Raw genomic sequence first — 22,907 nt, 5'->3', positions numbered from 1 at the left:
AGATGGCGGAAGCATTCCCACGATGGATGCCTGTACAGTAGCAAAAAGATGAGAACTAATAGTGGGCCTGTTTGAGGTTGTACAAAATAAGGACATATGCCAGTGATAAAACAAACGGAAACAAAATGTATACAAGAGAACAGGTGACTTACAAACGTAACGGTGCCCTAGGGGGCAAGTGCTTCAACCTAAAGAAAAGTACTCATTAAATACACAAATTTAAATGTTTCAGCGTCACTAGAGGAAGTGGTGATGGGGTCGTCCGGTAGCGAGGATGGGGGAAGAGGGTAGGGTGAGCTCCCTAGTTAGCAAGTACATAAGATCTAAGCAGAGTTTTGAAGAGATGTACAGTTGGGCTGGCTGTTTGTTATGGTTCGTGGGATTTTAGTGGAGTAGGGAGAGTAGAGAAAAAGAGCAGAAGCAAGAGGAGGCACAGGGATGCTAAGGGATAGTGAGGCTGAGTGTAGAGGAGATTATAGGGAGCGAGATGGTCAGTTAACAGAGATACAATCAAGATCACTGATAACTTAGATTAGAAGGAATTTGAAAAGAGAGCAGCTGTGCACCGAGAGCCAACCAGCATGTTATATCTAGGCTAAAGTCGGTTTGGACCAAAGGGAAGCAAATGGAACACAATCCATTGAGGACCTCCATCTTCTATCCATCCGACCCATCTAACAGTTTGCTCCCCTGGCCATGCAACACCTTAATAAAGGTGGTGTTCCATGCTGCCGGCCAACCTTGTGCGCCAATCCGATCTCCACGTTCACAGATCCACTACTACTTTTGTTACACTCCTACCTCTGTCCTTTACTGTGGCTTTGCTAATATTTCTACCACATTCATTGTGGCTACCAAGGCCAGGCGTCTGTGGAAAGATTTTATTATTGCATTGGAGAAATGCTCGGCTCTGTACAGTTCAACATAAAAAGCTAGAACATTGCATGTGCTGTGAGATGGAGCTCATCAGTCCTATTAAAGATGATTAACCATCCATGAATAAGTGGGCCTATAATGAGGATGCCTGCCCTCCAGGGCCTACAAACTAAGGAAGTGATTACAATGGTAGCCATTCTCTCAGATGTACATCATGCACATCCACTGGCACGTCTTCTGTCTTCCACGTGTTCTCTCTCAAACACATTCCCTCGTGTGCATGCTTTCTCAGCCGGAATCTCTTCCAATGTAAAATTACTCCCTGACATATCATTATTTGGATAAAGGTGTGCTCTCCCTCCCAGGTTTTTAAGTCATGGACTAAACTCAGCCATGCAATCGAATGTGAGCAAGAAATTAACCAAGTTGGGAGCACTTATAAAAACCTTAAGAGCCTGGCCACTCTTGCAGATTCTCAATGAGTGAATTTTTTGATTTTCCATGCTTGGTTTCTTTCAATCCTGAGATGGCTTGAAAATTGACAAAGAGCTTGTTTGCCGGTGCACTCATGTCTGATTTCCTTTTCTTAACGCAGGATGATATTCTGACAGTCATTCGCCGGGTGGATGAAAACTGGGCAGAAGGAATGCTGGGAGATAAAATTGGAATATTCCCCATTTCCTATGTGGAGGTAAGAGGCCATGCTGTGTCCTGATGGTGAGTTAGTAGCATTCTTTCTGTTGACATCCAGATGCACATTGAATTTCTAAGTAATGTCTCAAATTGTTTAATTTATGTAAGCAATCATGGGGGGGGGGGATCAGGCGCCTTTTAATGGTAGTTGCAGATTTGCTAATGTGACTATTGTCACAGACTCCTAATCCCATCATTTTGAAGGAAGGACGCTCGATGTGTGTGTTCACAGATTACTTTGTTAGTAAAGAAGCTCAATAAATGTATGTTTTGGTGCATGCTGGGTTTGGTGCTAAGTGTACTTCATCACCGCTGGCATTGAGCTGCATGTAATGGATGCCCCAGCTGATCGGCGTTGAGGTCTGTCTCACACAGGAGTGGCATTGAGGTCTGTCTCGCAGCAGGTATTAGTGTTGATCTTGTTTACTCTGGGAGTTGGGCACCTGAAATGTTACTATGCCTTTTCTGTTTGACATTGACCAGTTAGTTCTTTGCTTTTCTTAAAGAGAATTCAGGTTTGTGGTCTCCTAACATAAAGTGTGTATTTGTAGAGTGCACGTTCACCCCCAGAGGGATAACCTGGTGCTACTTATCGAAACAGAGGTTTATTGTTTCCCAACTCAATGGTGCTCATTTTATCGACCTCAGAAGGATGAAGGCCTGAGTGGACCTTCTCTGGGATTCGAACCTGTGACCATGAGATCAAACACAGTCACCAGTGTTGGATGCATTAGTCCACTGAGCCACAGACTGGTCTGGATGAACATCAACATTATACCTCATTAAAGAATGAACAGTGTGTGGTTTGCAGGCATCTGTTTCCTCAGGCCTGTTTACAACTGGCTATGATCAGGTCAGGTCAGTATGTATTCGTGAGGGTATGTGAGTGAAGAATGGGCTAAGAAAATACACTATCCCATTGTAATACAGCCACAGACTTGAAGACACTTGATTTTCTGTGGGCTCTATCAAATATCTACTTTTTTCCACGATGTCACTTATTGGTTTGTCCCCTTTTCTGCACAGCAGAATGTCTGTTAAGAAAGAGACCACCTCTTCCATTGATGCCTCATTGTTGTGGGTGCAAGTGAGGAGGTTTGCTCCTTCCCATTCCTCACTCTGACCTGAAAAACGCCAGGATTTTGATGGTCCCCACTTTGTGCATTGACCGGGTTTCTGCCCTCGTTGCCTTGTCATTGAGTGGGCTGCTGAAACTGTTTGCCTAGTCACTGCATAGGTCTTTTCCGTCTGGACATTGTGGGCAGGTGAGTGCTACTGCCTTTTGGTGCCCAGCAATTTTCAAGGCTACAGAATCCGGCATCAAGAGTGACCCAGATTGCTTATGGTGCAGGAAGGGTGAGGTAACAAGGATCTCTGTCATATACAATATAACATTTTATTTATATCGCGCTCGTACAGAAGTGTTTCAGAGCGCAACAAGGCAAGGAAGGGGAACGGGGGAGAACAAAACAACGATCTTACTAGGTCCAGTGACATTGAGAACGCACGCATGGGAAAGGGGAAAAGTGCATGGAAGGGGGAGAAGTGTATAGTGCGGAGCAGAGGAGAAACAGATAAATAATAAATAAGTAAAAATAAATAAATAATAAAAGCACTAAACGGTGGTAGTGCAGCCAGCAAGTGGCAACTGCTGTGTTTAAGGCAGCAGACAGGGTATGTCTGATAAGTGCAGAACGAAAAGAAAGGAGGTGGGGGACTGTATGGATACAGACCCCAGTGCAAGGGGTGACCTGGAGGCAGCGCAGGAGGGTGGCAGGGTGAGCAGGTATCTGGACCCGGAGGACACCCGGAGGACACAGGGTGGCCAGGTGCACGGTGCAGAGAGATTAACAGATGAGCATGGTATTGGGGGGGGGGGGCGAAGGCAGAAGCAAAGAGGAAGGTGCTTCCGGAACCGGAGATGGATCTCCTAAAGTTTCAGAGTGGCAGGAAGGCTGTTCCAAAGGATAGTCGGTCAAAAAGCCGAAAAAAATATATCGAATGACAAAAATCTCCCAAAAAAATCTCAAAAAAAATAGATTTTTTTATATATTTATTTATATGTATTTTTGGGGTCAGGTAAGTAAAAAAAAGGGGGTAAAATAAAAAAATGAAAAAAGGGGGGCTGGGGGGGGAACCCCCATTTCGAAAAAAAAAGTATTGAAATTTTTTTTTTTCGGTCTTTTCACTATATACCGTTCCAAAGGGAGCCCCCAGCCGAAGACTGAGATCTACCCCCAGCTTGTTTCTTCGAAAAACGACTGACCCCGAGTGAAGAGCTTGAGAGGGGGGTATTTACAGAGGGATAGATGAAGGTATTTTGCACCCGGGCCCCAGAAAGCCTTGTGGACAATGCAGAGGGTTTTGAATTTAATCCTTGCCTCCACAGGGAGCCAATGAAGGGATTTCAGAGCTGGAGAGATACGATCCCAGGGCTTGAGGCCAAGGACAAGTCTTGCAGTCCTATTCTGGATAAGTTGTAAAGGGCGAAGAGCAGAGGCAGGAAGATTTAGAAAGAGGCTGTTACAATGGTCCAACCTGGAGAGAACCAGAGCTTGGAAGACAATGAGCTTCTGGGGTAAGGAGAGGAAAGGCATAGTACCTTGGAGGAGGTGCTGTAGGAAGTTTGACATTTTAGAGACATCAGAGACATGGTCGGAGAAGGAAAGTGTGGAGTCAAAGATGACCACGAGGTTCTTAGCCTCGCAGGTAGGGGTAGGAGGAGGGCCAAGGGAGGCCGGCCAGAGAGTAAGGGGAAAGGATGGTGAAGGTGTACTGATAAGGAGGATCTCAGTCTTGTTGGCATTCAAACAAAGATAATTGGTGGCACACCAATCTTGAATGGCAGTTAGGCAATCGGAGATGAGGACGACGACGAGGTGGCCAAGGGTCGCCTGAAAATTAGTGTCATCAGCGTAGCACTGGAAATTTGAGCAGAACATGGCAATGCAGTGGGCAAGAGTTGCCAGGTATTGGTTGAAAAGCCAGGGCGAGAGGTTAGACCCCTGGGGAACACCACAGATAGAGAGGGAGATAAATGATAGGAAGGACCCAAGTTGGACCTGGGAGGATCGTCAGAGAGGAAAGAGGTCAGCCAGGCCAGAGCCTGATCGGTGATACCCAGGTTATCATGGAGACGATTGAGCAGGGTGATTGACTGTGTCAAAGGCAGTAGATTGATCAAGTAGGATGAGAACTGAGGGAATGTTACTCAAGGTTGAAGAGCAGGTCTTCACGGATGTTCAGGAGAGCAGTTTCCGTGCTTCGGACAGCTCTGAAGCCAGACTGGTGGTCTTGGAGAGAGCCAACAGAATCGGAATGAAGGTTAAGCTGAGAGACGGACAGTTTTTCCAGGGGTTTACCAAGAAAGGGAGTAATGGAAATTGGGCAAGAAGGATCAGCTGTGAGTTTCTTGAGAAGAAGATGCACAAGGGAGTGCTTCAGAGGGGAGGGGAAGGATCCTGAGGCAAATGAGAGGTTGCAAAAATCGGCAGCCCAGAGCGAGGGTATCAATGTAGTCCTTGATGGTTTTAGAGGACCAGGGATGAACCGTTTTTGATGAGGCTTTCATAGATCGGACTTGTCTAGCGACCTCATCACGGGAAAAAAGAGGGACGATGAGAAAGAGGGATGGGGGTGGTTGAAGGAGGGTCAGCAAGCGCAGATGGAGAGGGGATAGGAGGGGGTAGAGGAGGAGAGGGTGGACAGGATGTCCTGGGTTTTAAAGATGAAGTGAAAGGCAAGGGCATTGCAAAGGGCCTGGGAGCCAAGAGTAGGGGTAGAGACTGCAGCAGTGTTGGCCATGTCCTTGCAGATTTTAAAGAGTTTGGCGGAGTTGTTGGATGCTGCAGAGACACAGGCTTGAATGTAGACTCTCTTCTTGGTGAGGACAGAGAGTCGGTATTGCCTTTGGAGCAGGCGACAGGCCAATTTGACAGAGGATGAACCAGAAGCCCTCCATTTCCTCTCAGCCACCCTACACTTAGGTTTAAGTGTAGCTAGGTCGGAGTCATACCAGGAATTGCACTTGGCTTTGGACTTCAACCGGATCCTCATGACAGGGTCAAGAGCTTCAGGAGTATCAGAAATAGAAGGATAGAGAAGGGACAGGGCTGTGTCAGGATGTGAGTCAGCCAGAGGAGAGGGTCTGGGGGAAAAGGTGGCAACAAAAGCCTCAACTGACACACGCTTCATGGGCTGGATGTCTGAGAAGGTAGGTGGCAATGTTGGGGTAGGCTTGGCTTGGGGGAAGAGAGGGAGAGATGAGGGGAGAGGAGGCAGTGGTCACTCCAGGAGAGGGGAGTGGTCAGAGGGATAGAGAGAGGGAGGCCAGAGTAGATCAAGACATCAAGTGTGTGTCCTGCAGAGTGAGTCGGGCCAGAGGGGAGGATGGAGAGGGAGAGGGAATCGCAGAGGTCTCAAAAGAGCACTGATGAGGAACAGGGAGAATCGAGATGGATATTGCGGTCACCAAGGAGGAGTTGTTGAGTGGTTGAGGCCAGGAGGGAGGATGAGAAGTCAGCCCACTGGGAGAGAAAAGAGGTGATTTGACCAGTGGGCCGGTAGAGAGTACCAATGGTAAGAGAGTGGCTAGGAGAAAGAGAGAGAGCCTGCAGACAAGGCATTTGAAAGAGGAGTAAATCTGAGTGGGAATGATAGTGGCAGGAATCCAAGATCAGGGCCACACCCCTCCGGCCCGCGTGGATCCGGGTGCGGAGAGGATCTTGTAGCCATCAGGTAGGAGAGTGTCCAAGCTTGTGACAGTGCTGGCTGTGAACCATGTCTCATTAAGACCGAGGACATGAAGGTCCAGTTCTTCAAAGAAGTGGCAGATGTCAGAGGAGTGTGTGACAGCAGAGTGAGAGTGGCAAGTTGTCAGCCTTAAAGACCGTATGGGGAGGTGTACAAATCAGAGGTATGTCCTGCGGAGGTGTGGAGAGAGCCTGAAGTGGGGCAGAGGAGAAGGGAAGAGAGGGCAAGGTAGCCAAGGGAAGAGAGGAGGGGACAGCTGGAGATTAAAGGAAGTTGATGAGCCGAGGGGACCACCTATCAAAGCGGAGGAGTTTGGCCTGAGGGCCTTGGACCATGACAGTGCCAGTTAGGTAGACATTAATGATGACTCTGGAGGAGTCGAAGGAATTCATGATGACTTCCCAGCGAGTGCTACCATTAATAGGAGAGGAGGAGACAGGACAGAGCACATAGAACATATAAGGGGCTCGTACATCTGGTGAAGGAATGACAAAGAGGATGTTGTGAGGGTCTGTCTGGAAGAGGCGCTGGAATAGGTATCAACGATGGGGAGACCTGAGTTGGAGGCCAAGATATCCCTTTTAAACTTCTTCTTTCCAGACTTCGTGAGAAGGGAAGGATAGTTGATAGAGAAGCAGTTGGAATAGATAGGAGAAACAGAATGCACCATGGGTGAGAGGGAGTAGGCAGTGGGAGGAGTATGCAAGTACAGCTGTATGGAACAGTCACTGGGCTAGCAGGTTACAATCAATGGCCAAAGTTAATTGCAAAACACACCCTTGACTTTCAAAGTTAAATGCAAAACAACACCCAAGTTTGACGTTCAAAGTTTCAGTGCTAAGGCACAGAAGGAATAGAATCGAGGTATGAATCAGAAGTTAGATGTGAGTGCAGAAACCAGTGCATTTGAGAGCATAACAGGGAGAACTGTGAGAACAAGCGGAGAAGGGAGTAAAAGGACCCAAGAAGGGAATAAGAGCAATCATAAGGAGGGAACTAACCTATGGTGAGTGAGGTAAGAGAGTCGGGTTGCGACTATAGCCTCATGTAGCATTCTGGTAGCAGACAGGGAAGCAGACAGTGGCCTTCGATGTGGGCCTTAGTTGCTGGTGCCGGCTCTTGCCTCCCGGAGACCCTGATTGGGTCAAATGTAACTCGCTGCCCAATGGGAATGGTCTAGGCTGCAGGCACAGGGAACAGCCAGCAGATGGTTAGAAAGGAACAGCCATCTTGGAGAAGTTAATAATGAAGGACCAAACAGGGCTTAAAAGCCACAGAAGCACTCAGGCCTCCAGATAAGGTGGGGGTACTAGGCCTTTTTACGCATGAAAATCTTGCAAATACGACAGCTGTATTATTTTCCTGGGTACATTTACAAACAGGTTTAGAGCAGAGGGCAGTGCAAAGGTCAGGTTACTTGATAGAAACTAGGAGGTTTCTTTTGATTTTTATCTACATGGATGTAATTGCAAGCCACCTCTGAAACAGAATGTATTTCGCTAAAGCCTTTCAAAAAAAGAAACTGCAAACTGTGATAAAAGGAATGGTTTCTTTCCATTCAGCGTTGGAAGCACTGTGCATAATTTCCTAGAATTTAGGATTGTATAATTAATTAGATGGAAAACTAAGTTGCAATTGAGAATTAATATTTTGTAACAAATTATGCTTTTTTCCAGTGAAAGCAAACCAGTATTGCACAATTGTATTTTTCAGAGTTCTGGTGCTGTGTGCATAATCATGCAGAAGCAGATCATTTTTACACTGATAATTTAATTTACACTCTAATTATAAGTGTGTAAAATGACTATGCACAGTCTAGATTACATCCATTCAATGGGGTACATTACTATAAAATGGTCAGTGGCAGCAGAGCCTTTGCTCAAGGGTGAGGGATTGTCATTACACCAATCACAGGTGTTCTAGCCTCTCAAATCGTCAAGACTACAATTAAAACATCCAAAACCTGACTCTCCAGGAAGTGCAGGTGCAGTTCAAAAACAAACAAATGAAAGTTACATTTGTAATTGAAATAGAAACTCAGCAAAACCTGTCCCTGTGATAATCCAGATAGGTTTTTAACTTCATGTAGTGCTTCATAAATGGTTCGTCCAACATCTAGGTACTGCGATTTATTATACATCAGTCAATACTCAGTTAACTGACCGCAGAAGGATGTTAGCCAATAAGATAGCTCAGCCGGTTGAGCACTCATTGCTGCAATCTGTGCGTGATCTGTAGGTTGCAGGTTCGAATCCCGGCAAGTCCAACTTGGCCTTTCATCCTTTCGAGGTCGATAAAGTAGTACCAACTTTGGTTTGGTGATAATTGTGATAAATATGTTCTATGTACAGCGCTTGGCCAAAAGCTATACATAAATAACCATTTGACCATTAGATTAGTGTAGAATTTAGCATGAAGTCATTGCCTCTCTGCACTGTTGTATCATAACATTGGCATACCATTAGGTAGTAAGAGCTTCAGACTCCTTAAACATCAAATGACAATTCTGCTATCGAACCTCCAAACACACAATACAATTCATGTTTGCTTTACTATGTAATTGGCTAGGTTTTTGTGATTTCAACATTTAAATATATACAGGAGAGATCAAATGGCCAGACCTTCAAGAAATAATGAAAGGTGTATTCAGTCACAATGCAGAAAGCTGCTGTACGGTAATGATTTCCATACAGTTTGTGCATGCGTCGGCAGGATGTCACATACATTTTACTCTCTTGCGAAGGAGAAAAGTCATTTTTTTTCTCTTAAAATCACATTTACTCTCAAAGTTTAAAAACAGGGAGTAAAATACTCCCCCCTCAAAATCTTATCTAGAGCACTGGAAGCACTGTTGCCACAGACAAAGCCACAAAGTCAAGGCTGAATATTTGAAAAATGCATCAAATTCTGAATGCAAAATGGGCCGTTTCGCGCTTTCACGCAATAAGTTTCAAAATTTTAGGAATTAATTCACAGTAGCTCCCGCATGTCGGGGAAATGCAGGCAGGGTGGCAGAAATAACTCAAAGTGAGCCATGAGGCCCCTACCTTGAATGGAACTGGTAGGAATCCCCAGACCTCTGTAGCTTCGTCGAGTGGTCTGTTGGGAGAACAAGTGCAGCTTTGGCTGGGCAATGCCATCATGCACCCAGTCTTTTTTGGTGGCTGGAACAGAAGGGGCTCCTGCTTTAATAGCTTGACTCAGGTTGCATCCAAGACACCCCGTCCGTCTGCATCTAACCACACTTTTCCCTGCTTGTTAACAAAAAGGGAGCAGAGAAACCTATTGTTCTTGGCATTCATTTGCTGTAGCCTTGCGTGCTTGGCCATGCAGGGGAGCACACTTGCCAGAGCGCTGAGTACCAAGAGACATAGGTGTCATACACCTATAGCCTTTAGAATGATCAGGTCCCTGGCTGTCCTTGTGTCTAGCAAGTACACACCCAGTTGCAATCAGTGAAGAGGGCAACAGGATGGAGGAGCGCTAGTAAAGCATTATGGTCTATCACAGTGGAGAACTATTTGCAGTAGATTTGCCAGACAGATTTACTAGACCGTTTTGTCCCCTGCTAGACATCTCCCCTGGAAATACCTACAAAACGACTTGGTAGCAGATGTTACATTTTCCATCTAATCTTGAAGGTATTCCTTATTCTTCTGTATTTGAAGTCTGGGCTATGGTAGAGGCTTACCACACCCTTTGAGTATATCCTTAAAGGATAGTTCCGGGACTTTTTTTTTATTGTCCCTACGGGTCGGCCATGTGTTTGTAAGCATAAATCGGTAGATCGTAGGAAACTTTCCTATGGACCTTACCCGACTTTTCGCCCATTATCGCACTCGAAATCAGCCTCCATTTTGTGATAATCCTATCATTCCGCCGCATCGACCTGGCTCACCTGCCTTTGCGGCACTAAATCAAATCCCCCGCCCCTGAGCCTGACATCAGCAGACGCGTACTGCCCATTTCAAGCACGTCTCGTGTCAACAATCGCTGCGCCTCAGCTATTGACGTGTTGCCATGGAAATGGCAGGACGCCTCTTTCCCCAATAAGTATAAACAGACCGTTTCACAACACACAGCAGCAGATTTTCGATTCCATTCCTCTCTCTGTGTTACTTTGAGTATTCTGTGACTCGTTTCAGTGCTCTGGTCAGCTACCTTCGCCGCTTGTAGCCCGTGTGAACACCTGTACCATCTCTGTAAATTATTTTACTATCTTTACCGCACAATGGCCACAATAATGCCGTATATGTACGAGCCCGAGTACACCGAGGAGGAACTACTGGAAAGGCAAGCACGCGAAAACGATGGGGATTCGGACGGCAGTTGGGAGGACCAGTCAACGGATGAAGAGCCTGGACCATGTCGCATGGACGGCGTCTCCACCTGGTGCACGTGCAATCGGTGCGAGCTAATGCCAACTGAGGAGGAGAACTGCTGCTGCCGTGAAAATTCCGGGTGCTTGGCCTACATTTCGGAAAGCGAGCAAAGTCTGCAGGAAGGCGAGCAAAGTCCGCAATGCATCACCGAGCTGCCAGAGTTCAGGGAAGCCTGCCTCTCACGGACAGTGTTGAGGATGATGATGGTGCTTATGCACGAACTTCGTGGCACTGTTCGTCCGCGTAATCCGAGTAACGAGTAAGTATACTCTGTTTGTGATGTCAGTGATGCCACCACTATTTCATGGTCGTCTCCCACATATAAAATTACATTTACATATCATTCGAACGCATGTAAATTGGTTCCATATAGTGCATTTTCTAGATATAATTTTTTTCTAAGAAAAATGACATGTGTTACCTGAATCGACATTGATAAGAAAGTTTGGTCAGTTTAATACAGTTTGCATCTTTTTTTTTCACAGGTGGTACAGGCTGGTGGCCTATCGTTGCTTCACTTGGTGGCTTCACGGGAGGCTCGGACACCGCGTTCGGAGAGTAATACCTGCCTGTGCGGTACTTGCCATTAGACAACATTTCCCCAGTGACAGTGGACAATACCGCGGATTTTCCCTCGATGTGCTGCAACCTCAACTTTACAATGTGTAATGTTTATTATTTATGTTTAATTAAAATCTAAAATAAAGCCCAACATATATTTTAACAATGGTTGTTTTGATTTTTTAAATGAATCTAGTGTGTCTCCGTTGAATAGCCTTCCAGTGCCTTGTCTTGTCACACCACATGTCTCCGGCCAGCATCCTCCCTCACGCTGGCCGCACACCTTCAATCCACATAACCGTTGAACCCATATATGCAGCAGTCATACATATATTATTTTGTGGGTTGGCATCAAGCGTTGGCAATAAAAAGCTGTTGGATTTTATTGATACAAAACATGGTTATAGGTAAATAATAAATATGGTTGATCATAATAAATTCTCTTTTTGGGCACCGGGTACAGAGATGACCGCCATATATTCTCCTGGGAGGGTGAGGTATTTATAAACTCACCCCCCTGCCTTCCATGTAGTAGATCCTGCAGCCATCCTCTTACATTCAGTTAGATGGCCTCTCCTTGGTGAGGCCCTGCGGCAAACGGGTCTTGTCTGCACGACCACCGCCCCAATCCACCCCCCGCCCTATCAAAGGCAGTTCGCACCGGGGTACTTGCGCTGCTGGCAAGTGGAGCTGTCAGGGAGCGATAAAGGCCAAGAGGTGCCAAAGACCATGTACACTTCAAAGTGGTCTATAGAGCATGGGTTGTTGTTCCCATGTCTACCTCCAGACCCCGTGTCTCCTGCCAAGCATCCCCCTCACGATGGACGCCCCCCTGCAATCCACATAAGTGTGTCTCCATTCACAAGTCTTCCTGTGTCTTGTCTGCACGACCACCGCCCCGATCCACCCCCCGCCCTATCAAAGGCAGTTCGCACCAGGGTACTTGCGCTGCTGGCAAGTGGAGCTGTCAGGGAGCGATAAAGGCCAAGAGGTGCCAAAGACCATGTACACTTCAAAGTGGTCTATAGAGCATGGGTTGTTGTTCCCATGTCTACCTCCAGACCCCGTGTCTCCTGCCAAGCATCCCCCTCACGATGGACGCCCCCCTGCAATCCACATAAGTGTGTCTCCATTCACGAGTCTTCCTGTGTCTTGTCTGCACGACCACCGCCCCGATCCACCCCCCGCCCTATCAAAGGCAGTTCGCACCAGGGTACTTGCGCTGCTGGCAAGTGGAGCTGTCAGGGAGCGATAAAGGCCAAGAGGTGCCAAAGACCATGTACACTTCAAAGTGGTCTATAGAGCATGGGTTGTTGTTCCCATGTCTACCTCCAGACCCCGTGTCTCCTGCCAAGCATCCCCCCTCACGCTGGACGGCCCCCTGCAATCCACATAAGTGTGTCTCCATTCACGAGTCTTCCTGTGTCTTGTCTGCACGACCACCGCCCCAATCCACCCCCCGCCCTATCAAAGGCAGTTCGCACCGGGGTACTTGTGCTGGCAAGTGGAGCTGTCAGGGAGCGATAAAGGCCAAGAGGTGCCAAAGACCATGTACACTTCAAAGTGGTCTATAGAGCATGGGTTGTTGTTCCCATGTCTACCTCCAGACCCCGTGTCTCCTGCCAAGCATCCCCCTCACGATGGACGCCCCCCTGCAATCCACATAAGTGTGTCTCCATTCACGAGTCTTCCTGTGTCTTGTCTGCACGACCACCGCCCCAATCCACCCCCCGCCCTATCAAAGGCAGTTCGCACCGGGGTACTTGTGCTGGCAAGTGGAGCTGTCAGGGAGCGATAAAGGCCAAGAGGTGCCAAAGACCATGTACACTTCAAAGTGGTCTATAGAGCATGGGTTGTTGTTCCCATGTCTACCTCCAGACCCCGTGTCTCCTGCCAAGCATCCCCCCTCACGCTGGACGGCCCCCTGCAGACCGCATAATGCCACGACATATACACGTCATTCATTCACAAACACACCCCTGTTTCGAATTCTTTATAACCCACTTCATATTTCTAATGAGAACTTCTTTGCGCTTTGCTAGTCAACCCGTGAAGGTGCTGGTTATCTGCTCTTCGTCTCTGTGAACTTCCGTGACCACTTTGAGCAAACTCGTCAGTTTGCAACCTGTGAACTGCTCCCTGTTCTACGACAAGAAACTACTCTGATCCCTGCATCTAACTGTTTGTTCGTCAAGGTAAGTCCATGTACCATAATCATTTTGCGTCCAATTTTTTAATTTATATCTATTTGCTAGTAGTCATCAAATTGCATCCATGTTTTCTTTTCGTTCACGACAGTACATGCAAGGAACTAGTCACATGTTCTGAGTTTAGTCAAATTACTTTTTCTATTTTTTGAAAGTTATTGAAATACTTATCCGCATGTGAATAACATGTATAGTTCCAAGAACCAAAACGGACCTTGCATTGAACCTTTTATGTGTCATTTAATGTTTTAACACATTGGTATTCATAGAGAATTGTTGATCTTTACTTTTCAGAACTTTCCATAATGCCTGCCTGTTCCATTGGCGGTTGCCCTTCGAAGACCCATAACAAATCTGAAGGTACTATAATGCATGTTTTCCCTAAGACAATAGATCAGATAAGAGAATGGGTCCGATATTGCGGATATCCAGCCTCTGAGATAGAAAGTAGAGTCCTAGAAGTCTTTGCGGACAAGAGGGGTGATCGATACCGCATCTGCAGCAGGCACTTTAGCCCAGACATGTACTCCACATCATTGCTAATAAGGACGAAAACACCGCGAGCGAGGCGAAAATTGCTCTCAACCGCTATTCCCACTCTATTCGTCCACATCCCTCCACTGGTGAGTCAAGTTTACGTATTTATCTCTCGGCATTGCGGTAGTGTGTAGCATTAGCTAACAATAATTTCCCCATTTATGTATCCACTCAATATGAAGGCGGAAGATTCTCCATCCGTGTCGTTATTGCAGTCATCAGCCACTTCAAGCGCCTATCGGGTAATCTTACTTAGCTATTCTGACACTGACTTGTTTTAGGCATGTAAATCAATAGTTTTAATTGATCGTGTAATCATTTTACCTAATGGTACACCACAGTACTCGTCCTCTAGTCTTTGTTTTCAGTTATAATTATTGTTATCCAAAATAATGCAAGTACTGTCTTTCAGGGAGATGCTGAGGAGTCCAACGCATTGACGACAACCGTAGATGTCACTCAGATGCTCGAGGTACGTTTCCGGACAGTTCCATCGATGGAGATCATCAGATCTTGCATTCTTGTAGCGTGATTGTTACACACAATGTTTCTTTCGTTTTTAGCCATTGGTATGTCCTTCTGTCGTCGCCCTCCTATGTGTCTTCTTTTTTCAATATTGTGTTCATTACTAATGAAAGTCCTATGTTTCAGGGAGTCGATGGAGCATTAGTCCAAGAAGAAGGGGGAGCATGCAGTTACGGGTCGGCGCAACAGCTTGCAGAAGTGTGCACCGCAGTTACAGCGTCCCTTGATGTTCTTATGCATTTCGAGGTATGGATACTGACAGATCAATCATGCGAGATCAAATGACGTGATTACATCCGCTATACTTCCTTCTTTATTAACGCAAGTACTATGTTTCAGGGAGCTGACGGAGCTTCTTCAACAAGAACATCACCCCTAGTAGTTGATGCAGATCTCTGGGTGGTGACACTTCCAACGATGGAGCAAATCGAATCATATTTAGATATCCATTATTTATTTTAGACAACTGATCATTTGTGCAGGTCTATTTAGATGAGCCGTTGACGCCTGCAGAAAGTTTATGTTCTTTTAAACAAAATAGAAAACCATACTAATGCAATTACTGTGTTTCAGGGAGTTGCTGAAGCGTCATCTTCAATAATATCATCAATGGAAGTCTATGCGGAGCCCGAGGTATGGATCTTGACAGTTCAATCTAACTAGATCAACAATGCGTGAACTATTGTCGTTTGAATGTTCTACACAATGCGTTCATTCGTGTTTTGCTATTGAGATGTACGTATGGGTATTGGTCCCCAATTACATTTTGTGTTTTCAATATTATTATACATACTAATGAAAGTTCTATGTTTCAGGGAGTCGATGGAGCCTCAGTGAGTGATGGATGTGCTTATCATGAAAATATAGTCGTTGCAGCGCGAGAGGAAGTGGAGACATGCACACACGAGTCGGAGCAACAGCGTCCAGATGTTGAATTTCTAGGCAAGAAAGTTTCAAAGAAAAGAAAGCAAAAGAAGGTTAGTGTCCTGTTCACTATATTATGTTGTCTTTCACTGTCAATAGTTCAATACTGTAAGTTGTGTTTAAACTGAACATCCCTTTTCTAATCTGTCCTCTAGTTGCGAGTGGGTGTAAGAACTAGATCTACACAGACAGTGAAGCGAACGAGAGATGTTGCTTGTCAAACCTTTTGGCAGGGACTTGAGACTGGAGATGCATCGTGCCAATGGGAAGAATATGAAGTGATTGACAACGGAGCTATACCACCACCAGCCATTGATAGTGAATGTCCTCCTGGTAGTTTGGATGCAGTCGGAGATCAATTCACAGAATCCACACCCGCAAAAAATAAGAGCGCGCGAAAGTTGAAGACATTGTTTTTTTCTCCCATCTCCGGACAAGGAACAGATGTTGCAATGGAAGAGAATGAAGTGGACGACAATGAAACACCATCAATATCACTCAGCATAGCGGAAGACGATATCAGAGATTGTACCTTTCATGCGAGTGACATGTCCTCAACGTTACAGGCCGAACCAGCTGGGATGCAGAGTGACAGTATAAGGAAAGAGGCCAAATTCATTGTATTCGATAGCTGTTTGATGGATATTATTATGATGATGAAATGTGGGCATTGGGTTGGTGGGGAAGTATGTGGGGAGCCATTGATTAATGTGACTCGTGCAATTCGAGGCACTAACCTTAAAATACATGCCACCTGTACACAATATCATCCGTTCGCATGGTCTGCACAACCCATGCTGGGGCAACTGCCAGCAGGCAATCTACTTTGTGCAGCGGCCGCACTTTTTAGTGGTTCAAGTTTTAAAAAGTTACAGTATTTCTTTCAGTTTGTGGGAATCCATTTCATTGCGAAAAGTCAGTTCTACAAATACCAAACCGATTATCTATTTCCAGCCATCAGCGAAGCTTGGAGAATGGAAAAAATGTCAATGGAAAGTACATTCGCGGGCAAACGCTTCAGGCTAGCCGGTGATGGACAGTGCGACAGCCCAGGATTTTCAGCCAAGTACTGCACCTACCACTTTCAGGACATGGAAAGTAAGAAAATTGTGAGTTCGGTGGTCGTGCAGGTGTCACAAAGTACATCCTCAGTGGCCATGGAGAAAGTTGGCTTTGTAGCATCATTGCAAGAACTACAATCGCGGGGAATGGTGATCGACCTGATAGCCACGGACAGACACGTTTCAATTGCCAAGACAATGAGAGAACAGTACAAAAATATAAATCACCAATTTGACGTTTGGCATCTTGCAAAATCAATCAATAAAAAATTGTCTGCTGCAGGTAAAAAAAAAGAATTGCAAGGTATTTCACAGTGGTCCAAGTCAATCAGCAACCATCTTTGGTGGAGCTCAAAAACATGTGAAGGGTCGTTGGAAATTCTACTGGAAAAATGGCGGTCAGTAATGTTGCACTGTAGCAACGTACATCGATGGTCGACAAATGAGCATTTCCACAAATGTGAACATGGCCATTTGTCCACAGAGGAGGCACGGAAGAAGAAGTGGTTGATTCCTTCATCACCCACTCACAAAGCCATTGAAAAGATTGTATTTGATAAAACTATAACAAAAGCTTTGAGGGGACTCACGGAATTCTGCCACACAGGAGATTTGGAGGTGTTCCACAATATGTGCCTCAAGTACAGGCCCAAAAGATTGCATTTTGGCATGGAAGGCATGATAAATCGGACTCTTTTAGCGGTCTTGGCACATAACCATAATGTTGGCCGTCAACAAAGTAGGACGACCGGAACTTTAGGGACGCTTCGCTACAATAAGGCCTTCACTAAAAGAAGTAAACAATGGGTGATCAAACCAGTGTTTGAGGATATGCAATATGAGTTTATTGAGAGACTTATCGTAGATGTCCTCGATAGGCACATACATGGAGTGGTGAACGAACCTATGCAGGGGACAACTGCATTGCCACCCAACATTGCCTCTGTTCCATGTCCACCTAAAGCAGAGCTCATTGAGAAATACACATCACGGTTTAAATGATTGTAATTTGATTGTCTGTTCTCTCGAGTCTCCTCATGTTGCAGGCCCATTGCAATTAAACCAAACAGTAATATAAATCATTTTTACAAAAATTATAGAATGTTTCCGTATTGCAAAAACATGGCCGACCCATAGGGACAATAAAAAAAAAGGCACGCAGACAAGATGTCCCTAAAACTAACTGCAGCTAACTAGAAATGTGTGCTCGCTCAAAGTGAAGGTCAGCTGCTTTGATGTTTTGCTCGGGTGGCGGAACGGCCCACGACCGAATATAAGGTTCTATTGTGATTTGACCTTGACAGGCCGGGACCGTCCTGAAAGACTAAGAAAAGATAATGAAGAAAAATTCAGAAACGAAACGATGAGCCACGTTAATTAGAAGAAGTAACGTCGGCAAAGAAGGAGTGGTGTTTCGGGTCTGCCCTACACAGAGACACAATGGAAAATGCAAATATAATGTAAGTAACTTTTGATGAGTTTATACCGCAATTTCATTACTATACAGTGGCTTTAAAGACGGGTTCAGTTGTACTTGTTCGTTCTATGTGGCATATTGTTTTCTACCGCGCACTATCTTGAGGAGAAACATCTGCTTTTACTGAAGCACCTCAAAACCTTCCTCTTTGCTTCTGCTTTCTCTCTCCCTCTCCCCTGCTACAACTGGTCCACTGTCTGCGACCTCGGTCCTGGGCCCTTCCACTCTCCACCTGCACTGCCTCCCTGTCAACCCCTGCACTGGGGGACTGTCTCAGTATCCTACAGCCCCCCCTTCCCAGCACTTGTTCTGCACTTACCTTGCACTTGCCACCAGCTGGCCCTATTTATTTATTATTTTATGCTACTTACCTTGTACTCCACTCCCCCCCCCTCCATGCCTCGCCACGCCTTTAAACACTTGTGTACACCCAGTAGCGCTGTCCTCGCTATGAAATGAATAATTTTAATAAGGATCTGATGGTGAGACTAATTTCATTTTTTATGTTTTTAGGTACATCATTCACTACTGTCTGTGTCACGAGTACCAGACACCTGCGGACGGGTTCTACAGCCGCCAGTTGCTTCTCCGCGTGAACAACGTTACCACCCTGACCATTTTATGGGACGATCGCCAAGTACAAGTATGCCCTTACGCGGTACTAACGGTTAGATGCAACATACCTACCGTTGTGGTGGCCTAGTGCCTGGTTGTTGGAACAGCCATGCGATTATCAGTGCGACCGAAGAGCTTATTTTTATCGTAAACCAACACCCTGTGTACTGCACACGAACATCGCTTCCCTCAAGACGAACTAATTTGGATCGAGAGCAAAGAAAAATGCAAATCGCTGAATATTCTCTAAACATTTGATGTCCAATAAACGTACTTTGCCAAATGTACAATCTTGCCGTTTGCTTTTAAACCACGGTTTCACATTCCGAATTGTGGCGCTGTATTGTGAGATGCTCTAAGACCCTGTGTACAGCAAAGGACCATCGCGTTCCTCAATACGAACTTTTTGGAACGTGAGCAAATAAAAATGCAAATCGCTGAATATTCTCTAAACATTTGATGTCCAATAAACGTACTTTGCCAAATGTACAATCTTGCCGTTTGCTTTTAAACCACGGTTTCACATTCCGAATTGTGGCGCTGTATTGTGAGATGCTCTAAGACCCTGTGTACAGCAAAGGACCATCGCGTTCCTCAATACGAACTTTTTGGAACGTGAGCAAATAAAAATGCAAATCGCTGAATATTCTCTAAACATTTGATGTCCAATAAACGTACTTTGCCAAATGTACAATCTTGCCGTTTGCTTTTAAACCACGGTTTCACATTCCGAATTGTGGCGCTGTATTGTGAGATGCTCTAAGACCCTGTGTACAGCAAAGGACCATCGCGTTCCTCAATACGAACTTTTTGGAACGTGAGCAAATAAAAATGTAAATCGCTGAATATTCTCTAAACATTTGATGTCCAATAAACGTACTTTGCCAAATGTACAATCTTGCCGTATGCTTTTAAACCACGGTTTCACATTCCGAATTGTGGCGCTGTATTGTGAGATGCTCTAAGACCCTGTGTTACAGCAAAGGACCATCGCGTTCCTCAATACGAACTTTTTGGAACGTGAGCAAATAAAAATGTAAATCGCTGAATATTCTCTAAACATTTGATGTCAAATAAATGTACTTTACGACATTTACAATCTTGCGGTTTGATTTCAAAGTACAGTTTCATATTCCCAATTGTGGCGCGCTGTGTTGTGTGAGCTCATCTGTGTTGATTTCCGGGGTCTGTGTGGAGTCGCGTAGAAGACGCCTGGGCGCGTTTGCCTACGCAGCTCAGTCACGTCACGGATAGAGGCGGGGAATATGAATGTTTTGATAAAGTCTGTTTCAGGGGCGGGGGATTTGATTTAGTGCCGCAAAGGCAGGTGAGCCAGGTCGATGCGGCGGAATGATAGGATTATCACAAAATGGAGGCTGATTTCGAGTGCGATAATGGGCGAAAAGTCGGGTAAGGTCCATAGGAAAGTTTCCTACGATCTACCGATTTATGCTTACAAACACATGGCCGACCCGTAGGGACAATAAAAAAAAAGTCCCGGAACTATCCTTTAATTATAGCGTAATTAAATTCCCTGGCTTATGTGGCTGGATGGGTCACTTAGCCGCTTAATGGTAGCTTTGCTGTAACTTGTTAGTTCACCTTGACTGTAGCATTCCAAGCAACTGGCTTTAAGTAAGTACATTTCTTTGAGTTTGTCGTGCTGTTAAGGTCTGTGGGAGGTCCAGAATACTCCTTCTCGGCATCAGAAACGGTGGGCTGGTACCAGAGGCAGTGACCTTTTGTAATGTCAGAGGATGGGGGCCTTTGTCGTGAGTGTCTCTGGCTGGCGTGAGCCAGGGATGGCATTGGCAGATAATCTTGTCCATCAGCCGGTCCCCAGGCCATTCCATTCCCATCCATGTCTTGGATATTAGCAGAGAAGCTCTATTCTCTTTTTACACCTTGAGGAATGTCTTTTATTTGATGGATTTGTGTTTAGTCACCCATCGTTCAATATAGACTGTAGCACACACACCAAATGTAGAACTACGGTAATATTGAAGTGCACATTTTTTCCTCATATTTTCTTCCACTTTATCGATCACAATTTCACTCGCCTCGTGTTGCTGTTGTTTTTCTTGCTGACCAGAAGTTCCTTATTTTCGTTCTTTCCTTTTTTATCGTATTGTCTTGCTTGCCATCACTCCTTATCTCCGGTTCCACCCTCATGTCATTCTGACATTTCCTCCCTTCTTTCCTCAGACATGTCTTTCCAGCCTCCTCACACCTTTCTTGCCTTGCTTTTTTCCTTCCCCCTCACATCATAACTTCCTCCCTCACACCATAACTTCCCCATCCCCCTTTCTTCTCTTCCTCGCTCCTCCATTTTCACTCTGTCCACTGCTCCGACGTCTTCAATTTTACCCTCACCCTCTCCCTCTTCCATCCTGCGTATTTTCATCTTCATCACTACCTTTTTCTTTCATGTGTCGCCGGTCTTGAATCTCCTTTATTTACACGTGCGTTTTTCTTCCTTGTTTCTTTCTGTTTACCTCTTAAGTCCCTTTGTGTTTATTTTGTACTTTCTTGCTTTATTCTTATTTTATTTTTATTTTTTTCATTTATAAAGCACTCGCACAGCCCTGGGGCATCGGGCGCTGTTACAGGAATATGTCTCTTAGTTGCACGCTTAATACCCAGTTTTCTAAGCGCGGACCCGGGGTTCGAACCTGTGTTGCTTGGTATCGTCTTGTTTCCAAGGCGAGCACGTTGCCGCTTAGCTATCCTCCCGGGATATTCTTTGTCATCCATGTGCCATTTTTAGTGCTGTCTTTCTTTCTGGTGTGTGTTTACACTCCTGGAATCCTTGTTTTAGTTTTATCAACTGAGACATATTATCACTAAAACTTTGTGTTTGGAATTTAATTTCTCCTTTTACTGTGATGGTCAAAATTGTTGGATCAATGGATGTGGTGAAATTCAGTGGTGTAGAGGATGGATGTGGCGATTGGTGTCTGACCTTATTGTATGCTCCCTTATATACTGCTTATAGCTCACTTACCACCACACTAATGCTGTTTGAGGATGAAGGATAGCGGGGCTTAAGAGGGAATGCACAGCAAGAGTAAGGAAAGCACACAGGGGACCTCATCTCTATCGAGTAAGTTAGGAGTAAGAGAAGAGTTAGTTGCTCTAGGTGGGGTGAGAGTGGGAGAGCAGAGGATACGAGAAGTGAGGAGAAGAGTGTGACTTTCTAGAGCTAGTTGGGGAGAAACAATGACAATGATTGCTCTGGCGTTTCCCATGAGCAGGTAGACCACTCATTGAAACCCACCTCGGCACAAACAACCAGGTTTTAGTATTGGGTATGTTGGTTGGTACGAAGGGCACTTTCAAAAGAGGGCGGGCCCTGAGCTGTGGCTCCACTCGGTGAAACGTACTGAGCCTTCCTTCCTGGGCACACTCTAATCCTGCTAGAAGCCTAGTAGGGAAGACTTGGGTACGTTGGTACTCTGGGAGGCATGCATGGCCCCTCTCGAGCTCCTACGTGGCTCCTGAGAGTAAGGCATATTGCAATTGTCCTCGCCCTGAGCTTTCACTACTGCAGCTCCCTTATAAGTATCAGAAGGCAGGGAAAGTTAGGAGAGCCCATTGGGTTTAAGATGGCATTAGAACCTGTGTGCACAGAAATACAAGACAACTGGTTTTATCGGGGAGTTGGATACGGTGGAAGAAGCATCATTTATTTATTATGGGCCCTCCTTGCAGCTTGAGGTGAAATGTGGTGATGTGTATAAATAGTTCTTCAGGCATTCACCATAGATGAGGGCCAATCAGTCCTTTTCATGAGGGTGGGGGGCAAACCTTGCAGTGAAGATTTTAATGAATTTCAGCACTTAACAAAGTAACCTTCTAAAGATGAGAAAAACAAAATTCAAAAAAATGGCAAACGTTTAGAAAAGATAATGTGAAACATGCTGGAAGGTATGAGGACACCTGGAGCAGAGGGCGGAGTTTGACTGTAAGAATCTGTTTTCAGATTTAGTAGCACCTGAGTTTTTTTTTTTAAAGGAAAATCGTGGTGTTGCAATTAGATCGGATTTTCAAGGCCAGCAAATTACAAAAAATATGTCAAAATGTACATCTTTATTTTCCAGGTAATGCTATTCAAGCTAGTGATTGTATGGGGTAGCTTACATCTTACCCGCAAGGACTTTTGAAACTTATAGTGGCAAATGCGGCCTTCCTTACTATATGTTCCCATTCAAACTAGTCCAAATTGACCCGAGAGGCTCTCAAGGCCAAGTTAAGACTAATGCATTCTTCTCCACCCAGTACTACCCTTGTCTACAAT

General features: G+C 45.4%; 1 protein-coding gene across 4 annotated transcripts in view; it reads left to right on the top strand.

Annotated features, from left to right (window-relative positions):
- Positions 1-22,907, top strand: part of SH3RF1 (SH3 domain containing ring finger 1) — a 493,515-nt gene that overhangs the window by 299,490 nt on the left and 171,118 nt on the right. For all 4 annotated transcript variants that reach the window (XM_069631396.1, XM_069631395.1, XM_069631393.1 and 1 more), the window contains exon 4: positions 1,472-1,567. In XM_069631396.1, coding sequence (XP_069487497.1) covers positions 1,472-1,567 — 96 coding nt within the window. The remainder of the gene's footprint in view (positions 1-1,471; positions 1,568-22,907) is intronic.

This window comes from Ambystoma mexicanum, chromosome 6q (genome assembly GCF_040938575.1).
Source record: "Ambystoma mexicanum isolate Mex_15411 chromosome 6q, UKY_AmexF1_1, whole genome shotgun sequence".
Lineage (NCBI taxonomy): Eukaryota > Metazoa > Chordata > Amphibia > Caudata > Ambystomatidae > Ambystoma > Ambystoma mexicanum.
This window is presented reverse-complemented; position numbering and strand designations above follow the sequence as displayed.